Below are 25629 nucleotides of genomic sequence, written 5' to 3'. Positions count from 1 at the left end.
ACAGATAACTGGCGGAGACGGGATTAGAACCCAGGAGGAGGAAGAGCAGATTTCTACTTCCTTTGGGAGAGGAATGTGTCTGCTTATTGTTGTATTGTATTCTCCCAAGGGCTTAGAACAGTGCTCTGCCCACAGGAAGTGCTCAGTAGATATGATCGAATAATGAATGAATGAATGACAAGGGTAGAGTGGGGGTTCCCGGGGGCCCCTCCTTTTTTCTGACTCTCAATACTCAGCAGATGTGCTGTTAAGTAGCTCCTGGTTGGCTAGGGTGCATCTCCTTAGAATTTCCATATCTTTTGTTAATAGTAATAATAATCTGTGGTATTTGTTAAGCACTTACTATGTGCCAGGCTCTGTACTAAGCGCTGGGGTGGAGACAAGCAAATCGGGTTGGACCCAGTCCCTGTCCCTCACGGGGCTCACAGTCGTCATCCCCATTTTCCAGATGAGGTCACTGAGGCCCAGAGAAGTGACTTGCCCAAGGCCACACGGGAGACGAGTGGCGGAGCCGCGATTAGAACCCGGGACCTTCTGAATCCCAGGTCTAGTGGCATGCTGCTTCCCGGGTCTTGGGACACTTCCCTCCCGGCCCCTGGATGTAAATACTCACTAAGGAAGAAGTATTTGTGCTGATGGTTGTAAGGCATGTACTTCTTCTTCTGCACACCGAGCTGCGGGGAGAGGATCGGAGACGGGAGCTGAGCCGCCCGGCCAAGACACCGCCCATCGCCCTCTTCCCGGCAGCACTGTCCACTCCCAAACATCGGGCTGTGTCCTGCCCCTTCTCTCTCCTCCCGCTCCTCTTTCCTTGAGCCTCCCACTGTGTCACCGCTCTCCAAACCTGCCCAACTCTGACCTTGCTTAGCCGTCGACCCAGAGCACAACATCGGGTTATTCCCTTATTCACCTACGTAAATACTACGGAGCTAAATAGGCCTCTCGGGGCTTAAAGGGAAAAATACAAAAGGTGATCTGGACGTCAATTCTGATAGGGGAGTCAGTGCCAGGGAACTGGCTTCTTTGATTAGGATAAGGTGGGGAGGTGGAAAGGGAGAGAAATGGCCAAGGGAGGGGGGAAAAGGATTTGAGGCTGGGGTCTGCTCCTGCGCCCCATGGATGGAGGAGGAGTCTAGGAGGACTGTGGGACACCAGTGGGGAAAAAGGGGGGGTCCCTTCTGATCTCCCAACCTCCTTTCTGATCTCCCAACCTCCTGTCTCTCCCCATTTCAGTCTATACTTCACCTCTGCTGCCCGGATTATCTTTTTACAGAAACGCTCTGGACACGTCACTCCCCTCCTCAAAACTCTCCAGTGGTTGCTTATCAACCTTCGTATCAAGCAAAAACCCCTTACTCTTGGTTTCAAGGCTCTCCATCACCTGGCCCCCTCCTACCTCATCTCCCAACCCATCTCTCATCCAGCCCAGCCCGCACACTCCGCTCCTCTGGTGCTCACCTTCCTCACTGTGCCTCCTTCTCGCCCGTCCCGCCGTCGACCCCTGGCCCACATCCTACCTCTGGCCTGGAATGCCCTCCCTCCTAACATCCGCCAAACGAGCTCCCTTCCCCACTTCAAAGTCCTACTGAGAGCTCACCTCCTCCAGGAGCCCTTCCCAGACTGAGCCCCCCCTTCTCCTCTGCTCCCCCTCCCCATTGCCTCTGCTCCCTCTGCTCCACCCTCCTCCCCGCCCCAAGGCACTTGTGTGCATATATGTACATATTTAAATTTCTATTTATTTTATTAATGATGTGTATATATCTATAATTCCATTCATTTATATTAATGCTACTGATGTCTGTCTACTTGTTTTTGTTTTGCTGCGTCTCCCCCCTTCTAGACTGTGAGCCCGTTATTGGGAAGGGATTGTCTCTATTTGTTGCCGAATCGTACTTTCCAAGCACTCAGTACAGTGCTCTGCCCACAGTAAGCGTCAATAAATACGACTGAATGAATGAATGAAAAAGCTACGCGGCAGGGCCTGAAGCCAAGGGCCGAGAAGGACAGATGAAGGAGAAGAAGTGGAGCAGAGCAAGGCTCCAGGATTCCAGAGAGAGCTAAGTCATCCCTGCCCCCAACCTTTCTACCAATCCTCACATTTCCTGGTGATAATTATGAATCCACAACTTTCATCTCATCTTCCCAAACGTGACCCAGAGCAGATCCTTAGAAAGGGGAAGCGGGGGTTAGCAATTATTCTACGCGCCTCCTACCTTACCTCGCTGATTTCCTATTGCAACTCAGCCCACACACTTCATTCCCCTAATGACAACCTCTTCACTGTATCTCCATCTCATCTACGTCACCATCCTCAAACTCCCTCTCTCTTCATATCCGACAGTCCACCACTCTCCCCACCTTCAAAGCCTTACTAAAATCACATCCCTTCCAAGAGGTCTTCCCCGATTAAGCCTTCTATCCCCCTACTCCCGCTCCCTTCTTCGTGGCCTACGCACACGGGACTGTACTCTCTCTTGTCTCATGCCGTCGTCTCCGACCCGTAGCGACGCCGTGGACACGTCCACCCCAGAACGCCCCACCTCCATCTGCAATCGGTTCTGGTAGTGGATCCACAGAGTTTTCTTGGTAAAAGTACCGAGGTGGTTTACCCTCGCCTCCTTCTGCACGGTAAATTTGAGTCTTCGCCCTCAATTCTCTCCCATGTCGCCGCTGCCCGGCACAGGTGAGTTTTGACTTGCAGCAGATGGCCTTTCCACTCGCTAGTCACTGCTCGAGCTAGGAATGGAACGGGTAATGCCTCTGCTTGACTCTCCCTCCCGTTGTCGAGACCGGTAGAGTCCTGGAAACTCTCCAGGTGCGACCCTGAGAGGGGGCTGCACTCTTTAAGTGCTGGTTGAATGGCAGCCTCACAGTACTCACTTCTGGACATATCCAAAATTGATTTATTTATTTTCCTGTCTCTTGCTCCAGACTGTGAGGTCCCTGTGGATAAGGAGTATGTTTACTCATCCTATTGTAGAAGCAGCATGGTCCACTGGATGGACCCTGGGCCTGGGGGTCAGAAGGACCTGGGTTCTAAACCTAGCTCTGCCACTTGTCTGCTGTGTGACCTTGAGCAAGGCACTTCACTTCTCTGGGTCTCAGTTACCTTAGCTGTAAAACGGGGATTGAGATTGTGAGCCCCATGTGGGGCAGGGGACTGTGTCCAATGCGATTTGCTTGTATCCATCCCAGCGCTTAGTACAGTGCCTGGCACATAATAAGCGCTTAACAAATACCACAATTATTATTATTAGTAGGTGAAGGAAGATAGAGTTCACCATGGGAGACACTGGAGGACACACAGGTAACCCCCAAAAGACAAACAGAACAACAGCCTCTTCGTCTACTCCTCTCTCTTCACTCTTCCTTCTGGTGAATTGGGGAATCTAATGGTGAGGAAAGGGGAGGAGACGTAACAGCCATCGGCTGAATTTTCTTCCTTTGTTATCAATTGGTCATCTGAACCCTACTGGGAGCGGAAGGAAGACTCAGTGCTAGGAGACGATCGAGAGGCTGGTAAAATAATAATGTTGGTATTTGTTAAGCGCTTACTATGTGCAGAGCACTGTTCTAAGCGCTGGGGGAGATTCAGGATCATCAGGTCGTCCCACGTGAGGCTCACAGTTAATCCCCATTTTACAGATGAGGTAACTGAGGCCCAGAGAAGTGAAGTAACTTGCCCACAGTCAGCCAGCTGACAAGTGGCAGAGCCGGGAGTCGAACCCATGACCTCCGACTCCCAAGCCCAAGCTCTTTCCACTGAGCCACGCTAAGCGCTTGTAAAATGAGGCTGAAACACCTGTTCTCCCTCCCTCTTAGACTGTTGGAAAGAGGATACAGTAAGCGCTCAATAAATACGATCGAAAGAATCCCCATTTTAAAGATGTGGTGGGGGACAGAGAGGTTAACGTGACTTGGCCCAAGTCACACAGCAGACAAGGGGCAGAGCCAGGATTAGAACCAGGTCCTCTGACTCCCGGCCGGAGCTCTCTTCACTTCTCCAACCGTATCAGGGAGCCAGAGGCTCCGGCACCACCGGGGGCAAATTTTAAAGGGCAATAAAATACATCATGTCTGTCTGCCCCTTCCAAGACCTCTTGTGGGTTCCAGTGATCAAGGGAACGAGAGTTCGGAACTCGGTGGTGTGAGATGGAATACGCCCTTTCCCCAGTGTTGCCTGGGTTCACGCCCCATGGAGCTGTTTCCCAAAAAAGAAAAGATCGGGCTAGTTGAGAACCCACTTTTCTGCAGCCATCCCATCCCTAACATCCTCTGGCAAGGAAGTCTCAAAAATCAGGAGTTCCAGGAGCAATCAGGAACAATGAAGCAGCATATGGCCAACTTTATAATCTCTGCCAAGGTTTTCCTTTTATCCAGGCTCTCCTTATCATTGTGGCTGATTGCAGAAGGGATAATAGCACCAACTGACTCTCTAATAAATTGACAACAAAAACTGTCATTTGCCGGATTAAGCAGCCCAGCCCAGCAGAGGCTTGTGGAGGGGGGGGGGCGTTCTATTGAGGATCAATGAGCACATTCTGGGAAGTCTGTTAAACACAGGAAAAGATAACAAAAATGAGGGGCTGGGCCAATTTATCCTCTGGATTTGTTATAGCTGGACACATTCTCTGCTCCCAAGGTTTCCAAACAGCGTGGGATTAGGGGACGGGGGGAGCACAGGTGCCCGCTGCTGGTTACCCCCAACATTTGGAAGGAAGATTTTTTATTTTTGTTGTTTCTTTTTAAATGGTATTTGTTAAGTTCCCCGCTCAGGGTCACACCTGGAGAGTTTCCAGGACTCTACCAGTCTCGACTACGGGAGGGAGAGTCAAGCAGAGGCCTGTCCATTCCATTCCTAGCTCGGGCAGTGGCTAGCGAGTGGAAGGCCATCTGCTACAAGTCAAAACTCACCCGTGCTGGGCAGCAGCGGCACGGCAGAGAGTCCACGGTGGAGACTCGAGTTTACTGCGCAGGAGGCGGGAATGGTAAACCACATCCGGATTTTTACCAAGAAAACTCTATGGACCCACCGGCAGAACGATTGCAGATGGAGAGCTGGGTGTTCTGGGAAAGATGTATCCATGGCGTCGCTATGGGTCGAAAACGACTCGACGGCATAAGACAAGGCAATTTGTTAAATGCTTACTATATGTCAGGCACTGTAACTAAGCTCTGGGGTAGACACAAGATAAGCGTGTTCGACACAGTCCGTGTCCCATGTAGGGCTCACGGTTTTAATCCCCATTTTACGGGTGAAGGAACTGAGGCACAGAGAAGTGAAGCAACTTGCCCAAGGTCAAACAGCAAACGAGTAGCAGAGCCGGGATCAGAACCCAGGTCCTCTGACTCCCAGGCCCGTGCCCTTTCCACTACATCACACTGCTAAGTTTGCTGCAGTTCAATGACTCAGGCTTGCCTAATGGCAGCCGAGGTCCCCCACCCTGAAAAGTGAAACACCTGGGCCTGACTTCTTAGGACACTTTATATTCTTATATATAATAATACGTAACCATAATTAAGGGGTTATTAGTTAAGCACTTACTTGGTGCCAAGTACTGTACTAAATGTTGGGGGAGATACAAGATAATCGGGTTGGACACGGCCCCTGTTCCACATGGGAATCACAGTCCAAAGGGGAGGGGCATCAGCTACTGAATCCCCATTTTACAGATACTTAAACTGAGGCATAGAGAAGTGAAGTAACTTGCCCACGTTGACACAGCAGGTCAGTGGCAGAGTCATGATTAGAACCCAGGTCTTCTGATTCCCAGGCCGGTGCTCTTATCAGAGAGAGAGAGAGAGAAAGAGAGAGAGAGAGAGAAATTGGGAGAGAGGAAAAGAGTCAGAGTGAAAAGGGGAGGGTAGAGCCATCGAAGGAAAATGAACCTGGGAATTTCCTGTCTCTCCTTCCATGTATGGTGGCTTCCCATCAACTTTTCGGTTCGAATGGGAATTGAAGGTTTCAGGAAACAGACCAAACAAAGGCAGTCTCGTACCTCCTCCTGCCTTCAAGACATCTCTACTTGGATGTCCTCCCGTCATCTCGAACTCGTCCAAACCGGAGAGCTCCTTATCTTCCCACCCAAACCCTCAGCGACTTCCTCATCACTGTAGAAGGCAACACCATCCTTCCTGTCTCACAGCCCTTTACCTTGGCATATCCTTCGCCCCTCTCTGTCATTCCCACCTGTCATTCTCTGTCGGTCCCACCTTCACATCATCGCAAAAATCCACCCTTTCCTCTCCATCCAAATCGCTACCACATTAATACAATCACTCATCCTCTCATGCCTGGATTACCGCATCAGCCTCCTTGCTGACCTCCCAGCCTCCTGTCTTTCCCCATTCCAGTCCATACTTCACTCCGGTGCCCGGATCACTTTTCTACAGAAATATTCAGGACATGTCACCCTTCTCCTCAAAATACTCTAGCGGTTGTCCATCCACCTCCGTGTCAAACAAAAACACCTCACCATTGCTTTTAAAGTGCTCCATCACCCTGCTCCCTCCTACCTCACCTTGCTCATCTCCTTCTACAACCCAGCCACACACTTTGCTCCCCTAGTGCTTCGATCTCGCCTGTCATTCATTCATTCAATAGTATTTATTGAGCGCTTACTATGTGCAGAGCACCGTACTAAGCGCTTGCAATGTACAATTCGGCAACAGATAGAGACGGTCCCTGCCCAATGACGGGCTCACAGTCTACCCCTCGCCCACATCCTGCCCTTGACCTGGAAAGCCCTCCCTCCTCAAATCTGACACTCTCCCCACCCTTCAAATCCTTACTGAAGGCCCATCTCCTCCAAGAGGCCTTCCCAGACTAAGCCCCACTTTTCCTCATCTCCCATTCCCTTCTGCATCGTCCTGACTTGCTCCCTTTACTCTTCTCCCCTCCCAGCCCCAAAGCACTTATGTACATATCTGTACCTTTATTTATTTGTATTGATGTCTGTCTCCCTCTTCTAGATAGACTGTAAGCTCATTGTGGGCAGGGAATGTCACCGTTAATTGCTATATTTTGCTTTCCCAAGCGCTTAGTACAGCGCTCTGCACCCGGTAAGCACTGAATACGACTGAACGGGATGCATGAATAATGTCAGAAGGACTTGGGTTCTAATCCCAACTCTGTCACGTTTCTCCTGTGTGACCTCGGACGAGTCGCTTAATTTCTCTATGCCTCAGTTATCTCATCTGTAAAAATGGGGATTCAATCCTATTCCCTCCAACTTAGACTGTGAACCTCATGTGGAACAGGGACTGTGTCCAACCTGATTCATTCGTATCTACCCTGGGTGCTTAGAACAGTGCTTGGCACACAGTAAGCGTTTAACAAGCACCATAACCATTACTAATTATTATTATTATTACAAGGAAGTCAGAGGTGGAGAGGGAAAAGTTGTTAGGTGACATGTCTGTAAATAATAATAATAATGATGTTGGTATTTGTTAAGCACTTACTACGTGCAGAGCACTGTTCTAAGCGCTGGGGTAGATACAGGGTAATCAGGTCGTCCCATGTGAGGCTCACAGTTAATCCCCATTTTACAGATGAGGGAACTGAGGTGCAGAGAAGTTAAGTGACTTGCCCACAGTCACACAGCTGACAAGTTGCAGAGCCGGGATTTGAACCCATGGCCTCTGACTCCCAAGCCCGGACTCTTTCCACCGAGCCACGCTATATTAGGATGAATGTCCAGGACGGCGACCTTAATTCTCTTCCTCCAAGCACCCTGTTGCCACCCCTGGAGACAAAATTCTGGGCCCGTTTGGTCATTCGGTCTGGTCAGGAATGGCACTTATTTATGTCAAAATGCGCAAGGTTAAGTATTTGTGCTTCTTGTGCGTGTAGGAGGGGCCGGTGAGTGGGAAGGGATGTGTGCTGGGTCATTGGGCAGCAGAGGAAAAAAACATCTCCTTTCCACCCTCAAGAAAGGCTCTGTGGAGGGAGAATCGGCCAAAAATCCTAACTCCCCCCCCGGTTGCCTCTCGGAAACAAAGCCGTTCTGAGAAGCCTCTTGCCCACTGGCTCTCGCCCTCCTCCGAAGTGCCAAGTCCTTGCCCTTTTGGATGTGAGCAATTGGCTCGGTCCCCTTATTGTGGATGACTCTCCCTCTCTCCTGCCACACTCAACCCTTTCCTTCCTCCTCATCTCAGGGATCTCTCTCTGACATCAATCAAGCTCACCTCCACAGACAGAACTTTCCCCAGAGCAAAGAGCAAGGGGTGCATGTTGATGTCCGGGTCTTTACGATAGCAGTTGGGCTTGGCGTGGTGCTGGAAGTGTAGGTGATTCCACCAGCTGGCAGGTGCCCCCTAGGGAAGGAGACGAGAGAGGAAGACGGGAAGAGGATTACATTTTCGCTTCTATCGATTAATCGATCCATCGATGGTACTTATGGAGTGCTTACTGTCCGCAGATCACTGTCCTGAGAGCTGGGGAGACTACAATACAACAGAGTCGGCAGAGGCGTTCCCTGCCCACAGTGGGCTCCTATTGTGTAAAGATGTGTTCCCTTTCCAAGGATTCTAACTAGTCTCAGAATGTTTTTTCAGCGTAAAGTCAGGGGATCTTTGTGCTCAATGGGCTCAAAACATTTTGCAAAGATTGCCCTCGCCCCACCTTTTCAAGAGGGAGGAGGGGAAAGGCATGCTGCTGACCTGCGGACCGTAAGCTCCGCGTGGGTGGGTATATATCTGCCAACTCTTGTACTCTACTGGAGCACGGGCCTGGGTGTCAGAGCCCCGGGTTCTCATCCCAGCTCTGTCATTTGTCTGTTGTGTGACCTTCAAGTCGCTTCAATTCTCTGGGACTCAGTCCCCTCATCAGTAAAATGGGAGTCTATTACCGGCTTTCCCTCCTACTTAGATTGTGAGCTCCATGTGGGACCTGCTTATTTTTATCTAGCCCAGCTCTCGGAAGAGCGCTTGGCACACAGTAAGCGCTTAACAAATACCGCAGTTATTAGCGTGATTAGAATTTACGCTTTTTAGGGGCAGGGATCATGCCGGTTTTATTGTACTCTCCCAAGTACTTACTGCAGTGCTTTACACATAGTGAGCGCTCGATGAATAGGACTGATTGGTCTGAAGTGTCTCCGCAGTTCCAAGCAAAGGTTGGAAAGGAGCTCTCACTAACAAGTGACTGATGGATTATTATTATTACTGTCCCAAGGGATTTGTACAGTGCTCCAGATATAGCTTGCGCCTAATAAATACCATTGACTGACTGACTGATTTTCCCCAGAAGGCACCCTCTTTGATCCTACTTCAATTTCTTCGCTCAAGACAGACCGCTCCATCTTGGTTCAAACGGCCCCCGAGAAAACTGGGATCATTTCCTAGGCACCGACCTTACGAGGCTAAGCCAAAAATAAAGAGAGTCTTCCGGACTCACGGCCCGTCGCCAGAGAGGCCGTTCCAGTCTCGAAGCCGCGCTCCCCCTCACCTTCAGATGGCCGATGACGAACTTCTGAAACAAGTGGTTCCATCGAGACTTGCTGAAGACCGACAGGTGACCGAAGTCATGCTGCAGCCACCCGGCCTGGGCCTAGGACGGAAAGGACATAGCTAGGGCCGCACCATCTTCCGGCTCCTCCACCTCAGCGCACCGTGAGGCAGAGGGGGCGTTTGTTGTGACCCGAGAGCCGCTGCTTGGACTACCCTCCCCGTTTTCCCAGGGGAGTCCGCGGTGGATACGGAAACCTCACAAGGAGTTTGGAGCCGGGAGGCGGAGAGGCGCCGGGGGCTCCTCCGAGATTCCTGCTTGGGAGAGTCACATTCGAGGAAATGCAGGAAGTGGGAGGGGCTGCCAAACCTTTCTGGGCAACTGACTACGGGGCCGTACGGGTTCCTGTGGAAACGGGACCTGGACCTGGCTTCCATAGGCTGTGGAGGCTAGACACCGAAGCTTAGGGCGATACGGGGAGCTTCCGGGATGGGAAAACAGGGGTGAAAAGAAGAAATGAGGGGATGCAGCGACGGAAGGACAGCTGATGGGATCAGAAAGAGGAAGAGGATCAAAGAACTGACTATAGTCAGGAGCAGATAGGCAGCTAACACTTCCGGCTTGAAAGAACGAACCAGTTGGCAACAGCCAATGGTCTATATATTTTTCGTATCCCAACTTAGCCCTTTGGGAATCTGGAAGGACAGACAAGGAAACTTAGACAAGTGCTCAATAGAAGCCACACAGTCTAGAGGAAAGAGCTCAGAACTGGCAGGCAAGAAGAGCCGGGTTCTAATTCTGGCTCCGCCTCTTCTCAGCTGTGCGACCAATTGAGCAAGTTACTTAGTTTCCCTGTACCTTACTTGGTTTCCTCAGCTGTAAAATGTCGATTAAATACCTGTTCTCCCTCCCCCTTATTATTAATATTAATAATAACAACTGTGGTATTTGTTCAATGCTTACTATGTGCCAAGCATTCTACTAAACCCCGGGATAAATAAAAGATAATGGGATCGGGCACAAAATCTCTAAGGAGCTGTGAGCCCCACCTGAAACAGGGACTCTGCTTTATCTGACTGTACTGTAGCTAACCCAGTGCTTAGCATATAGTACGCATTTAACGTATGTCACGAGTTCGATTACTATTATTTTAGCTCTGCGGTCCATTCCCTGCCCTCCCCTCTCCTGCTGGTTTAGCCTTTTAGCTTCGGTCCCCTTTTATCAATAACTTCCTTGAGAAGCAGCATGGCCTAGTGGAAAGAGCACAGGTCTGGGAGCCAGAAGACCTGGATTCTAATCCCAGCTCTACCACCAGGCTGCTGTGTGACCTTGGGCAAATCGCTTCACTACTCTGTGCTTCAGTTTCTGCATCTGTAAAATGGGGATTAAATCCTACTCCCTCTTACTTAGACTATGAGCCCCATTTGGGACAAGGACTGTGTCCAACCTGATTATCCTGTATCCACCCCAGTGCTTAGAACAGCGACTGATACATAGTAAGCGCCTAACAAGTACCACGTACAAATACCTGCCCAAATCTAGAGAGGGCTTCTTTTTGATTTTATGGTATTTGTTAAGTCTTCCTATGTGCCAGGCACCGTGCTAGGTACAAGCTTATCAGGTTGGACACAGTCCATGTCCCAAATGGGGCTCACAGTCTTAACAAGTGGTGGAGCCGGGATCAGGACCCAGATCCTCTGACCCCCAGGCCCGTGCGCTATCCACTACACCGCGCTGCTTCTTTGGCCCGGGGGATGCCCTGAAGAAGGCAGCTGGGGATCTGCTTACCTGGACGGCACTGAGTAACAGAGCACAGACAAGGAAGGGCATCGGGGATGTCCCAAAGAACCAGAGGATCAGCCAGGCAGCCACGTCCAGCAGAAGGATGTGCAGCAGGTACAGCAGGAAGAAGACCTTGCTGGCCTTCAAGAGCCCCATCTGCTCCACAGTTGTCCGAAGAGCGCGGAACTCATCCACCAGTTCTTTCTGTGGGGGTGAGGTAGCTAAACGTTACCGACTATAGGGCCTGAGAACGTCTCAACGAGAAGATGCGCCTCGGAGGACGTCTGTGGAAAGTCTGAGGAAACTCGAAAAGCCACAGAGGAGGGTATTCTGCCCGCTTCCCTGAAAGGCTAATGATGTCCCTTGGCCAGCGACCGTTGTGGGCAGGGAACGAGTCTGCCAACTCTGTTGTGTTGTACTCTCATTCATTCATTCAATAGTATTTATTGAGCGCTTACTCTGTGCAGAGCACTGTACTAAACGCTTGGAAGTGGAGTGTACTAAGCTCTCTCCCAAGTGCTTAGTACAGAGCTCTGCACACACTAAGTGTTCAATAAATACCATTGCCGCTGATGATAATAATAGCAATAATGATAACTGTGATATTTGTTAGGCACTTACTATGTGCCAGGCACCGTACCAAGCGCTGAGGTGGATACGAGCAAATCGCGTTGGACACAGATTCGGTCCCATATGGGGCTTACATTCTCAATCCCCAATATACAGAGGAGATGACTGAGGCACAGAGAAGTGAGGTGACTTGCCCAAGGTTACACAGCAGACAAGTGGTGGAGGCGGGATTAGAACAAATAGTATCCCTCCAGAGCTTAGAAGAGTGCTGCGCACACAGTAAGGACTTAAATACCATCATCACCATCATGTCTGCTGCGTGACCTTGGGCAAGTCGCTTCACTTCTCTGGGCCTCAGTGACCTCATCTGCAAAACGGGGGGTGAGACCGGAAGCCCCATATGGAACCGGGACTGTGTCCAGCCCGATTTGCTTGTACCCACCCCAGCGCTTAATACAATGCCTGGCACACAGTAAGCGTCTAACAAATACGACGATCATTATTATTTGGGTCTTCACACTGCCCCGCCTGGCCAACTCACATTCTTGCTGGGTTCGAAACTGGGTTGGTCCGGAGCCAGCTCCCCAATCAGCAGGGAACTCATATACTTGCGTACCAGGGCCTTGTTGATGTGGAAGGCCACGAAGGGATCCTGCAACAGAAAGGAGAAAGGATGAGAAAACCCGCCGCGGACGCTCAGTCCCCGACGCCCCCGGCTCAAGGACAAAGAAGCCGCCGTCCCGTTGGGCTAGCCGGCTCTCTACTTCTTCCTCACCCACCCTTTCTGCATAGGGTGGTCATTTTTCTCAGCTCTCCACGTGGAAAGGATTAACGTGAGCTACTTGGTACTCTTAGGAAAAAGAAAAAAACCCGTAACCTTCGTCTTCCCCAGGGAGGTGTAACACCGTCCGGCCCCAGTGCACAGACACTATCTGGAGTCCACGCGGGCTCAGACATTTAGCCCTCTCATGTTCTTCTCATGCGGCACCTGGGGAGGGAACATGGCTCCAGCAGAACCGGTTTGGAAAATGCAGCTTGTGTCCAGAAAAGACAGAAGTGAAAATCTTCACTTGTACTTAAATAAGGACCACCTCATTGCTTGGCCCCCCTTTCCCTCGGCTCCTCCGCCTCTCCCTTCCCCTCAGCAGTGTGCTCATTTGTATATATTTTTATGACCCTATTTATTTTGTTAATGAGGTGTCCATCCCCTTGATTCTATTTATCACGATTAAGTTGTCTTGTTTTTGTCCGTCTGTCTCCCCGATTAGACCGTGAGCCCGTCACTGGGCAGGGATTGGTTCTATCTGTTGCCAAATTGTATATTCCAAGCGCTTAGTACAGTGCTCTGCACAGAGTAAGCGCTCAATAAATACTATTGAATAAATGAATGAATTGCTTGAAATAGAAAACAGACCTGCCTGGCTAGTCAGTCACTTACCTGCGCGCCTCCTCCTGAGAATCAATCAATCAATCAATCAATCGATAGCATTTCCTGAGCACCTGTCGTGTCCCAAGCACTGTACCAAGCATGTGGGAGAAAATGACTTGGGAGAAAGGAGTTTATAATCCGGCAGGGGAGACAGAGACTTAAAGAGAATACAGAGGATAGGAGGAAGTAGTAGAGTATTTAAGATATGGATGTGAGCGGTAAGGGGGCTGTGAGTGTTTAAACACTTGGGCGGAGCGGAAGGTCTGAAGAGTCAGTTGGGAAATACAGAGAGGGGCGATTAGAATCAATCAGGGAAGGCCTACTGGAGGAGGTGGGAGGTCAGAAGGGCTTTGAGGAAAGCTGGGGTCTGTCAAATATGATCGGGCAGGAGTGCCCAGATCCGGGGTGGGGAGGGAGAGACATAATAATAATAATGGCGGTATTTGTTAAGCGCTTACTCTCTGCAAAGCACTGTTCTAAGCGCTGGGGGGATACAAGGTGATCAGGTTGTCCCACGTGGGGCTCACAGTTTTAGTCCCCATTTTACAGATGAGGGAACTGAGGCACAGAGAAGTGAAGTGACTTGCCCAAAGTCACCCAGCTGGCGAGCGGCAGAGCCGGGATTAGAACCCATGACCTCTGACTCCCAAGCCTGGGCTCTTTCCACTGAGCCATGCTGCTTGCTCACGACATGAGCAAGACGTCGGTGAGGAGCATCTAAAATGAGGCACGGCGAGTACGATGTAAGGGGACCACCATCCCGGTGCTTAGAACAGTGCTTGGCATATAGTAAGCGCTTAACAAATACCATTATCATTATTGTTATATGAGGACATTGGGACAAAGAAATGGGATGGGAAGCCCAGAAGTTGGAGAAAGTGAACCTGGGTGTCGGGGAGGGGGTCTAGTTGCTCTGTTCTACATTTCCCAGCGCTCAGTGGAAAGAGCCCGGGCTTGGGAGTCAGAGGTCATGGGTTCGAATCCTGGATCTGCCACTTGTCAGACTGTGTGACTGTGGGCAAGTCACTTCACTTCCTCTGTGCCTCAGTTACCTCATCTGTCAAATGGGGCTTAAGACTGAGCCTCACATGGGACAACCTGATGACCCTGTATCTCCCCCAGCGCTTAGAACAGTGCTCTGCACATAGTAAGGGCTTAATAAATACCAACATTATTATTCTTATTATTAAGGATACTGATGATTATGACTATGGTATTTGTTAAGCGCTTACTATGTGCCAAGCACTGAGCTAAGTGCTGAGGCAGATAACACGTTACATAGAGATAACACGTCACACAGTCCCTAGTAGTCTATGTAGAAGGCTACTGAATCCCCATTTTTCAACTGAGGAAAGTGAGGCACAGAGAAGTTAAGTGACTAGCTCAAGGTCACATAGTAGGCAAGTGGCAGAACCGGGATGAGAACCCAAGTCCTCAAACTCCCAGGCCTATATTCTTTTTGTCTTTTAATGGTATTTGCTATGTGGTTACTATGTGCTAGGCACTGTACTGAGCACTGGGGTAGATTCAAGCTAATCAAGTTGGACACAGTCAATGACTCACGTGGGGCTCACAGTCTTAATCCCCTTTTAACAGATGAGGTAACTGAGGCCGGAGAAGTGAAGCGACATGCCCAAAGTCACATAGCAAACAAGTGGAGGAGCCGGATTGGAACCCAGGTCCCTTCTATTAGGTCATGCTGCTTCTCATTAAACTGCTCTGCAAATGGTCTCCTTCTCCCTTAACAGAAATCTGTTTCCAGAGGTGAGTTCAAGGCTGGGGTTTGAAGCCTCAATTGCCCCCAGAGCACAAATATTTGTCCGTTTATTGCTATATTATACTCCCCCAAGTACTTAGTACAGTGCTTCACGCAGTGCGCTCAATAAATACGATTGAATTACAGCAGCATTACTAATAACAACTGTGATATTCATTAAGTTTTTACTATGCGGCAAGCACGGTACTAAGAGTGGGGCAGATAATCATAATTTTTATGGTATTTGTTAAAGGCTTATTATATGCCAGACACTGCCCTAAGTGCTGGGGTGGATACAGGCAAATCGGGGTGGACACAGTCCCCATCCCATGTTGGGCTCAGCGTCCCAATCCCCATTTTACAGATGAGGTCACTGAGGCATGGAGAAGTGACATGCCCAAAACAAGCGGCAGATCCGGCATTAGAACCCATGACCCTTCTGACTCCCAGGCCCGTGCTCTACGCGCTAAGAGATGCTGCTTCTCATTCATTCATTCGATCGTATTTATTGAGCGCTTACTGTGTGCAGAGCACTGTACTAAGCACTTGGGAAGTATAATTCAGCAATAAATAGAGACAATCACTGAATGAATGAACAAAGAGAGAGAACAACCGGTCTCTTTCTACTGGGCCACTGCTGCTTGGTGTAACTTTGATTAATAATAACAATAATTTTGGTATTTGTTAAGCACTTACTATGTGGCGAGCACTGTTTTAAGCGCTGGGGTGGATACAGGGTAATCAGGTTGACCCATGTGAGGCTCACAGTCTTCATCCCCATTTTCCAGATGAAGGAACTGAGGCACCGAGAAGTGAAGTGACTTGCTCAAGGTCACACAGCTGACAAGTGGTGGACCCGGGATTAGAACCCATCACCTCTGACTCCTAAGCCCGGGCTCTTTCCACTGAGCCACGCTGCTTTTCTTACAGAACCTACTTCACCCTTTCAAACTGATGGAAAAAGAGGGTCTCTTTGAACCCCCACATCTTGTCCCCCTCCCTTCCGGGTCACCTCAACTCTCTCCCTTTGCTCTCCCCTCCCCAGCCCCACAGCACTTACATATATATGCGGATACCTATAATTTTATTTATTTACATCGTCACCTCTTTATCTGTTTTAATGTCTACCAACTCTGTTGTACTGTACTCTCCCTAGCGCTCAGTACAGTCTAGAACATCGACTTCGGGGCTACGAGGGGGACAACGGTGACATTAATATATTTGATTCCTATGAATCTCTCTGGGCCGTGGAAGTCTCGAAGGGAGGTACAGACCCGGGGCACGGAGCTGGTCACACCCGGGAACCCCCACCCTCCCAAGCGGCGGGGCTGCTCTGAAAACTGTCATCCTTTCCAGCCGGGCAGGAGGCGGGGGCGATGACAGGCAGAGCCGCTCCGAGCCAACCTAGCTGGCACTTGGCCTAGCGACCGCGTTGCCATGAGGTGAATCTTTTTTTATTTATAGTATTTGCTAAGCGCTTACTATGTACCGGGCACCGCACGGCACCCTGGGGTGGATACAAGCAAATCGGGTTGGACCCGGTCCCTGCCCCACAGAGAGCTCGGTTTTATTCCCTATTTTAAAGATGAGGCAACTGAGGCCCAGAGAAGTGAAGTAACTTGCCCAAGGTCACACAGCAGACAAGTGGCGGAGCCGGGATTAGAACCCACGGCCTTCTGACTCCCAGGCCCGGCCTCTATCCCCTACGTCATGCTGTCTCGGCATTAGAAGGTAACCGGTATGGACACAGTCCCTGTCTCACGTAGGGCTCGACAATCTTACTCCCCATTTTACAGATGAGGGAACCGAGGCACAGAAGAGTGAAGTGACTTGCAACACCGCAGACAGGAGGCAGAGCCAGGATTAGAACCCAGGTCTTTCTGACTCCGACCCGTGCCCTAGCTGCTGCTTCTCCCCCGTTTTCACTAATTTGAGGGTTTTCTAAGGCACGCGTGAGACCCCAACTCTCCAAGGAGCGCCAACCCCATTCTTCTAGACGATCATCTCCCCTCTCCTCTTCCTCATCTCACAATCCCGAGATTATTCCCTATTAGTCTGTCGTACCCGCCGGAGCACTTCCTAGTGACGCTCCGCTTGCTAGCAAGCACTTGGTCCAACGCTCTGCACGCAATAGGCGCTCAATAAATTCGACTGAATGAATTAATCAGTTTGTTCTACCTGCCCGAGCACTTTCCACTGATGCTCCTCTGGCCTCTTCCCCTTTGCCAGCCCTCTTTTCACGCTCTGCTTCTTGACAGTGCCGGATGTTCCCCCATAGTGGTAGTAATAGTAGTAATGATATTTAGTGAATGCTTGTTTTGTGCTAAACACTGCAATAAACGCTGGGGCCGAAACGAAATAAGCAAATTCAGGTCCTTTCGGGACTCACAATCGCTGTGGAGGGAAGATGTTCCACAGTGGTACGTTAATGGTCAATGGACCAATAATTCCTAAAACCCTCCTGTGGATATTGGTCCATTTCTTCATTCGTTCATTCAATCAATCGTATTTATTGAGCGCTTACTGTGGGCAAAGCACAGAACTAAGCGCTTGGGGGAGGACAGTATAACATCGGACACATTCCCTGCCCACGGTGAGATCACGGTCTAAAGGGGGAGACAGACATTAATATGGATAAATATATAAACTACAGATATATACCGACATATACATATACGCTACGAGGAAGGGAGGGAAGATGAATGACGGAGCAAGTGTGAGCGACGCATAAGGGAGTGGGAGAAGAGAAGAGGAGGGCTCAGTCAGGGAAGGCTTCCTGGAGGCTACGCTGTCCCTGCACCTCCTACCTCCTGTCCCGGAGTTAACTAACTTTCCTCAGAGACCCTGCGCCCCTCCTTTGTACAACTTGAACCCACATCCTTTTTCATTCATTCATTCATTCAATAGTATTTATTGAGCGCTTACTATGTGCAGAGCACTGTACTAAGCGCTTGGAATGGACAATTCAGCAACAGATAGAGATAATCTCTGCCTCTCTGCCCATTGATGGGCTTACAGTCTAGTCAGGGGAGACAGACAAAAACAATAGCAATAAATAGAATCGAGGGGATGTACACCTCATTAACAAAATAAATAGGGTAATAAATACGATACAAATTATACAAATCTGTAAAAATACAAATGAGCAAATGAGCACAGTGCTGAGGGGAGGAGCAGAGGGAAAGGGGAGAAAGGGGGCTTAGCAGAGGGGAGGTGAAGGGGGAGCAGAAAGGGAGCAGGGGGAGCAGAAAGGGAGCAGAGGGAGCAGAGGGAAAAGGGGAAGCTCAGTCTGGGAAGGCCTCTTGGAGGAGGTGAGCTCTTGCTGCCCTAGGCAACCTCACTCCCTTTGGATTTAGCCCTTTGTCTATTACAGACTGTAAGCTCGTTGTGGGCAGGGAATGTGTTCGATGCCGTACTATCCTCTCCCAAGCGCTCCGCACACAGTAAGCGCTCAATAAACATGATTAATAATAATAATACAAGCATTCCCGGGGGCGCACTACTCTCCTTTATCCGTATTGCAGTTCCTTCCTCTGACCCTCCCCCTCTCACCTGACCCTCCCCTTCGCAATAAGATGCTCATTTGGGATGGAATTCCCTCTTATTCCCTGCCTTTTAGCTTATTTAGTTTAGAGAAGCAGCGTGGCTCAGTGGAAAGAGCGCGGGCTTGGGAGTCAGAGGACGTGGGTTCTGATCCCGGCTCCGCCCCCTGTCTGCTGTGTGACCTTGGGCAAGGCACTTCTCCGTACCTCAGTTACCTCATCTGTAAATTGGGGATGAAGACTGAGAGCCGCAAGTGGGACAACCTGATTACCCTGTATCTACTCCAGTGCTTGGAACAGGGCTTGGCCCATAGGAAGTGCTTAAAAGAAATACCATAATTATTATTTCTTTGTCCTTTTCATTCTCTTCTTTGGATATGGCGTGGATCCTGGGTCCCAGGTACGCCCATCCCGCCGAAGGGTCTGAGACAATGAGCAGTCCTCCCCGCCTCCCCAGGATTGGCAGCCCTCCCAGGACTGGCAACTGTGAGCCTGCTGTTGGGCAGGGATTGTCTCTGCTGCCCAACTGTCCATTCCAAGCGCTCAGTATAGTACTCTGCACATAGTAAGAGCTCAATAAATACTACTGAACCAATGAATCGCCCCCCCCCCCAACTCAGCACCGACATCCCTCAGAACTGGCAACCCCCCCCCCCAGGACCGGCATCCTTCAGGATTGGCAGCACTCCCAGGACCGGCAACTGTGAGCCCGTCTTTGGGCAGGGATCGCCTCTATCTGTTGCCAAACTGTACGTCAGCTGTGTGACTGTGGGCAAGTCACTTCACTTCTCTGGGCCTCAGTTACCTCAGCTGGAAAATGGGGATTAAGACTGTGAGCCCCATGTGGGACAACCTGATTCCCCTATGTCTACCCCAGCGCTTAGAACAGTGCTCTGCACATAGTAAGCACTTAACAAATGCCAACATTATTAAAAAGCTTAATATAGTGCTCTGCACATAGTAAGCGCTCAATAAATAGAGCGCTTTTAGCTGCTTTAGAGAAGCAGCGTGGCTCAGTGGAAAGAGCACGGGCTTTGGAGTCAGGGCTCATGAGTTCGAATCCCAGCTCTGCCACTTGTCGGCTGTGTGACTGTGGGCAAGTCACTTAACTTCTCTGTGCCTCAGTTCCCTCATCTGTAAAATGGGGATTAAGACTGTGAGCCCCACGTGGGACAACCTGATTCCCCTATGTCTACCCCAGCGCTTAGAACAGTGCTCGGCACATAGGAAGCGCTTAAACAAATACCAACATAAATACTGGCGTGACTGTGGGCAAGTCACTTAACTTCTCTGTGCCTCAGTTCCCTCATCTGTAAAATGGGGATTAAGACTGTGAGCCCTACGTGGGACAACCTGATTCCCCTGTGTCTAACCCAGCGCTTAGAACAGTGCTCTGCACCTAGTAAGCGCTTAACAAATACCAACATTATTATTATTATTATTGATTGAATGAAGCCCCCACCCCCCTGCCCCTAGGACCGGCATCCTTCAGGCCTGGCAGCCCCCCACCCTCTAGGACCGGCATCCTTCAGGAATGCCCCCCACCCTCCAGGACCGGCATTCATTCATTCATTCATATTTATTGAGCGCTTACTTTCATTCATTCATTCATTCAATAGTATTTATTGAGCGCTTACTATGTGCAGAGCACTGTACTAAGCGCTTGGGATGAACAAGTCGGCAACAGATAGAGACAGTCCCTGCCGTTTGACGGGTTTACGGTCTAATCGGGGGAGACGGCTTACTAGGTGCAGAGCACTGTACCAAGCGCTTGGAATGAACAAATCGGTAAGAGATAGAGACAGTCCCTGCCCTCTGACGGGCTCACAGTCTAACCGTGGGAGACGGACAGACAAGGACAATAGCAATAAATAGACTCAAGGGGATGAACATCTAAGACAATAGCATCCTTCAGGCCTGGCAGCCCCCCAACCCTCCAGGACCGGCATTCATTCATTCATTCAATAGTATTTACTGAGCGCTTACTATGTGCAGAGCACTGGACTAAGCGCTTGGAATGAACAAATCGGTAAGCGATAGCGACAGTCCCTGCCCTCTGACGGGCTGACTGTCTAATCGGGGGAGACGGACAGACGAGAACAATAGCAATAAACAGACTCAAGGGGATGAACATCTCATTAAGACAATAGCATCCTTCAGGACCGGCAGCCCCCCACCCTCCAGGACCGGCATCTTTCACGACTGGCAGCCCCCCCCCCCCAGGACCAGCACCCTTCAGGCCTGGCATCCTTCGGGCCTGGCAGCCCCCCACCCTCCAGGACCGGCATCCTTCAGGACTGGCAGCCCCCCCAGGACCGGCATCCTTCGGGCCTGGCAGCCCCCCACCCTCCAGGACCGGCATCCTTCACGACGGGCAGCCCCCCCCCCCAGGACCGGCATCCTTCGGGCCTGGCAGCCCCCCCAGGCCCGACCCCCCCCTGAGGATTGCCCTCCCCGCCGCCCCCCGCCCAGGCCCCGCAGCGGGGCGCCCACCGTGGCATCCTGCCCCGCGTAGTGGCTGATGACCCGGGCTCCCCCCGGGTGCCGCCGGCTGAACTCGCTGATGTCGTAGACCTTCCTGTCGATCACCAGCCACCGCTCCGGCTCCCGCCCCGACCGGCGGCCCACCTCCTCCCAGCTGAAGAACCGGGGCTCCGGCGCCGGGGCCATCGCCGCCGCCGTCTGGGCGCGAGGCGCGAGCTCGGGGCGCGAGGCGCGCGAGGCGCGAGCTCGGGGCGCGAGGCGCGGGGGGAGGGGGAGGGGGCGCTCCTCTCCCGCTCTCCCATTGGTCAAGACGCGCGGCGCCCTTCTTTCCCGCCTTCCCATTGGCTGCCGCCTCAAGGCCGCGAGAAGGGGCGGGCGCGCGCGGGGTGGCCCTCCCTCCCTCCCCCTCCCCCCGCCCGCGGCCCTCCCTCAGCCCTTCATTCATTCATTCATTCATTCATTCATTGACTGAGCGCTTACTACGGGCGGGGCACTGGACTAAGCGCTTGGGATGGACAATGGGGCACCCGAGAGAGACCTTCCCTGGGCTCACGGGCTCCAAAGAGGGGAGGCAGGCGGCAAAACCAAACAAAAGTAGGCAGGCGTCGATACCATCCAGAGAAATTCAATAGTATTTTCGATAGTATTGATTGGGCGCTTACTATGCAGCCATTCAATAGTATTTATTGAACACTTACTATTCATTCAATAGTTATCGAGCGCTTACTATGCATTCATTCCATAGTATTTATCGAGCGCTTACTATGCATTCAGGCAATAGTACTTATTGAGCGCTTACTATGCATTCATTCAATAGTATTTATTGAGCGCTTACTATGCATTCATTCAATAGTATTTATTGAGCGCTTACTATGCAGTCAGTAGTATTTATTGAGCGCTTACTATGCATTCATTCAATAGAATTTATTGAGCGCTTACTATTCATTCAATAGTATTTATTGAGCGCTTACTATTCATTCATTCGATAGTATTTATTGAGCACTTACTATTCATTCATTCGATAGTATTTATTGAGCGCTTACTATGCATCCATTCAATAGTATTTATTGAACACTTACTATTCATTCAATAGTATTTATCGAGCTCTTACTATTCATTCATTCCATAGTATTTATCGAGCGCTTACTATGCATTCAATCCATAGTATTTATTGAGCGCTTACTATGCATTCAATCCATAGTATTTATTGAGCGCTTACTATGCATTCATTCAATAGTATTTATTGAGCACTTACTAGTCATTCGATAGTGCTTATTGAGCGCTTACTATTCATTCATTAAATAGCATTTATTGAGCGCTTACTATTCATTCATTCAATAGTATTTATTGAGCGCTTATTATTCATTCATTCAATAGAATTTATCGAGCTCCTACTATGCATTCATTCGATAGTATTTATCGAGCGCTTACTATTCATTCATTCAGTAATATTTATGGAGCGCTTACTATTCATTCATTCGATAGTATTTATCGAGCGCTTACTATTCATTCATTCGATAGTATTTATTGAGCGCTTACTATGCATTCATTCAATAGTATTTATTGAGCGCTTACTATTCATTCAATAGTATTTATTGAGCAATTACTATTCATTCATTCAATAGTATTTATTGAGCGCTTACTAGTCATTCATTCAATAGTGTTTATTGAGCCCTTACTATGTGCAGAGCACTCTACCAAGCGCTTGGGCTTACTATGTGCAGAGCACTGTACTAAACGCTTGGAATGGACAATTCGTCAACAGAGACAATCCCTGCCCATTGACGGGCTCACAGTCTAATCAGGGGAGACGGACGGACAAAAACAAGGCAACTTAATCGCAATAAATAGAATGAAGGGGATGGACACCTCATTAACAAAATAAATAGGGGAATAAAAATATTCATTCATTTATTCATTCAATAGTATTTATCGAGCGTTTACTATGTGCAGAGCACTGTACTAGGCGCCTGGAATGGACAATTGGGCAACAGATAGGGACAATCCCTGCCCATTGACGGGCTCACGGTCTAATCGGGGGAGACGGACAGACAAAAAGAATAGCAATAAATAGAATGAAGGGGATGGACATCTCATTAACCAAATAAAAATAGGGTAATAAAAATATATACAAATGAGGACAGTGTGGAGGGGAAGGGAGATGGGGAGGAGCAGAGAGAAATAGAATCCTAGAGATAGACACATCATTAACATAATAAAAGAGTCATAAATAATCGATACAAATATGCACAAGTGCGGTGGGGAGGGGAAAAGCAGAGGGAGGGAGTAAAGGGGAGTGGGGAGGGGAGGAGGAGCCGAGGGAAAGGGAGGGCTCAGTCTGGGAAGGCCTCCTGGAGGAGATGAGCACATCTCCATCATTTATTGATTTATATAATAATAATAATGCTGGCATTTGTTAAGCGCTTACTATGTGCCAAGCACTGGGGTAGCTAGAAGGTGATCAGTTTGTCCCAGGTGGGACTCGCACCCTTAATCCCCATTTTACAGATGAGGTCGCTGAGGCCCAGAGAAGTGAAGTGACTTGCCCAAAGTCTCAGAGCTGACGAGCGGCAGAGCTGGGATTGGAACCCGCGACCGCTGTCTCCCAAGCCTGACTTCCACTAAGACGCGCTGATACCAATGTCTGTCTCCCGCTCTGGACTATAAGCTCGTTGTGGGCAGGGAAGGTGCCTGTTCATGCATTCAGCCGAGAAGCAGCGTGGCTCAGTGGAAAGGGCTTGGGAGTCAGAGGTCATGGGTTCGAATCCCGGCTCTGCCACTTGTCAGCTGGGTGACTGTGGGCAAGTCACTTCACTTCTCTGGGCCTCAGTTCCCTCATCTGCAAAATGGGAATTAACTGTGAGCCTCACATGGGACAACCTGATAACCCTGTATCTACCCCTGCGCTTAGAACAGTGCTCTGCACATAGTAAGCGCTTAACAAATACCAAGATTATTATTATTACTATTTAATAAGTGCTTGGGAGAGTACAATACTACAATAAACAGTGACAATCCCTGCCCACAAAGTACTCTCCCAAGCGCTCAGTACCGTGTTCTGCACACAGTAAGCGCTCAATAAATAAGAATGATCGATCGGCAGGTGGAAGGGCAGAGAGGAAGTTGGCCTGGGCTGTAGAAGCCGAGAGGATGTTGACCCTCATGAGGGGTGTGAGGAATGGACGCCTGCCCCTGTTGCCTAATGGCGGGGACCATCCTTTTCCTTCTTAGATCAATCAATAGTATCTACTATTGGGAAGCAGCGCGGCTCAGTGAAAAGAGCCCGGGCTTGGGAGTCAGAGGTCACGAGTTCGAATCCCGGCTCTGCCACTTGTCGGCTGTGGGACTCTGGGCAAGTCACTTCACTTCTCTGGGCCTCAGTTACCTCATCTGTAAAATGGGGATGAAGACTGTGAGCCCCACGTGGGACATCCTCATTGCCCTGTATCTACCCAGAGCTTAGAACAGTGCTCCGCAATAGTAAGCACTTAACAAATACCAACATTATTATTATTATCCCACCTCTGCCACTTGTCAGCTGTGTGACTTTGGGCAGGTCACAACTTCTCTGTGCCTCAGTTACCTCATCTGTAAAATGGGGATGAAGCCTGTAAGCCCCACGTGGGACAACCTGATTACCCTCTATCTACCCAGCGCTTAGAACAGTGCTCTGCACATAGTAAGAGCTTAACAAATACTAACATTATTATTATCATTATTATTATTATTACTACTGAGCACTTACTGTGTGCATCATCATGTAATGATAATAATAATTATGGTACTTGTTAAGCGCTTACTATGTGCCAGGCACCGTTAAGCGCCGGGGTGGCTAAAAGCAAATCGGCTTGGACACAGTCCCTGCCCCACGTGGGGTTCACGGTCTCAATCCCCATTTTACAGATGAAGTAACTGAGGCCCGAGAAGTGAAGCGACTTGCCCGAGGTCACACAGCAGACGAGTGGCAGAGCAGGGATTAGAACCCACGACTAGGATTGGGGAGTAGGATTTAATCCCCATTTTTCAGATGGAAAACTAAGGTCGCGAGAAGTTGATTGACTTGTCCAAGGTCACTTAGCAGACGAGTGGTGGAGCTGGGACTAGAACCCAGGTCTTCTGACTCCCAGGATCGTGCTCTATCCATTACGCCATGCTGCTTCTCTTGTAAGCTACTTGTGGGCAGGGAATGTATCTGTTTATTTTCATATTGTACTCTTCCAAGCGCTTAGTACAGTGCTCTGCACACAGTAAGCACTCGATAGAGAAGCAGCGTGGCTCAGTGGAAAGAGCACGGGCTTTGGAGTCAGGGCTCATGAGTTCGAATCCCAGCTCTGCCACTTGTCGGCTGTGTGACTGTGGGCAAGTCACTTCACTTCTCTGTGCCTCAGTTACCTCATCTGCAAAATGGGGATTAAGACTGTGAGCCCCATGTGGGACAACCTGACTCCCCCCTGTGTCTACCCCAGCGCTTAGAACAGTGCTCTGCACATAGTAAGCGCTTCACAAATACCAACATTATTATTATTATTATTATTATTAAATACTTTTGAATGAATAAATTGGATGGAATGAACATTTTTTGAGCAGCTACTATGTATTGTACAAAGCTCTGGGG

General features: G+C 49.8%; 1 protein-coding gene and 2 non-coding genes across 4 annotated transcripts in view; 1 reads left to right on the top strand and 2 right to left on the bottom strand.

The window, feature by feature from the left end:
* FADS1 (fatty acid desaturase 1) overlaps positions 1–25629 on the bottom strand; it is a 93920-nt gene that overhangs the window by 6683 nt on the left and 61608 nt on the right. Inside the window, exons 1-6 of one of the 2 annotated variants that reach the window (XM_029061341.2) lie at positions 21024–21232; positions 12345–12455; positions 11240–11437; positions 9452–9553; positions 8191–8319; positions 614–674 (exon numbers count right to left, since the gene is read on the bottom strand). In XM_029061341.2, coding sequence (XP_028917174.1) covers positions 614–674; positions 8191–8319; positions 9452–9553; positions 11240–11437; positions 12345–12455; positions 21024–21200 — 778 coding nt within the window. In that variant the 5' untranslated portion in view covers positions 21201–21232. Of the gene's footprint in view, positions 1–613; positions 675–8190; positions 8320–9451; positions 9554–11239; positions 11438–12344; positions 12456–21023; positions 21233–25629 lie in introns of those variants that run through there. The other variant, XM_029061342.1, reaches the window with a different exon arrangement.
* Positions 2694–2833, bottom strand: LOC114811003. Its single transcript, XR_003758688.1, has one exon. It is a non-coding gene; the product is annotated as a small nucleolar RNA SNORA7 (small nucleolar RNA).
* On the top strand, positions 4767–4904 carry LOC114810710. Its single transcript, XR_003758405.1, has one exon. It is a non-coding gene; the product is annotated as a small nucleolar RNA SNORA7 (small nucleolar RNA).

Source organism: Ornithorhynchus anatinus, chromosome 3 (genome assembly GCF_004115215.2).
Source record: "Ornithorhynchus anatinus isolate Pmale09 chromosome 3, mOrnAna1.pri.v4, whole genome shotgun sequence".
NCBI classification, from domain to species: Eukaryota; Metazoa; Chordata; class Mammalia; order Monotremata; family Ornithorhynchidae; genus Ornithorhynchus; species Ornithorhynchus anatinus.
Note: the sequence above shows the minus strand (reverse complement) of the source record. Positions and strands in the feature narration are given on the sequence as shown.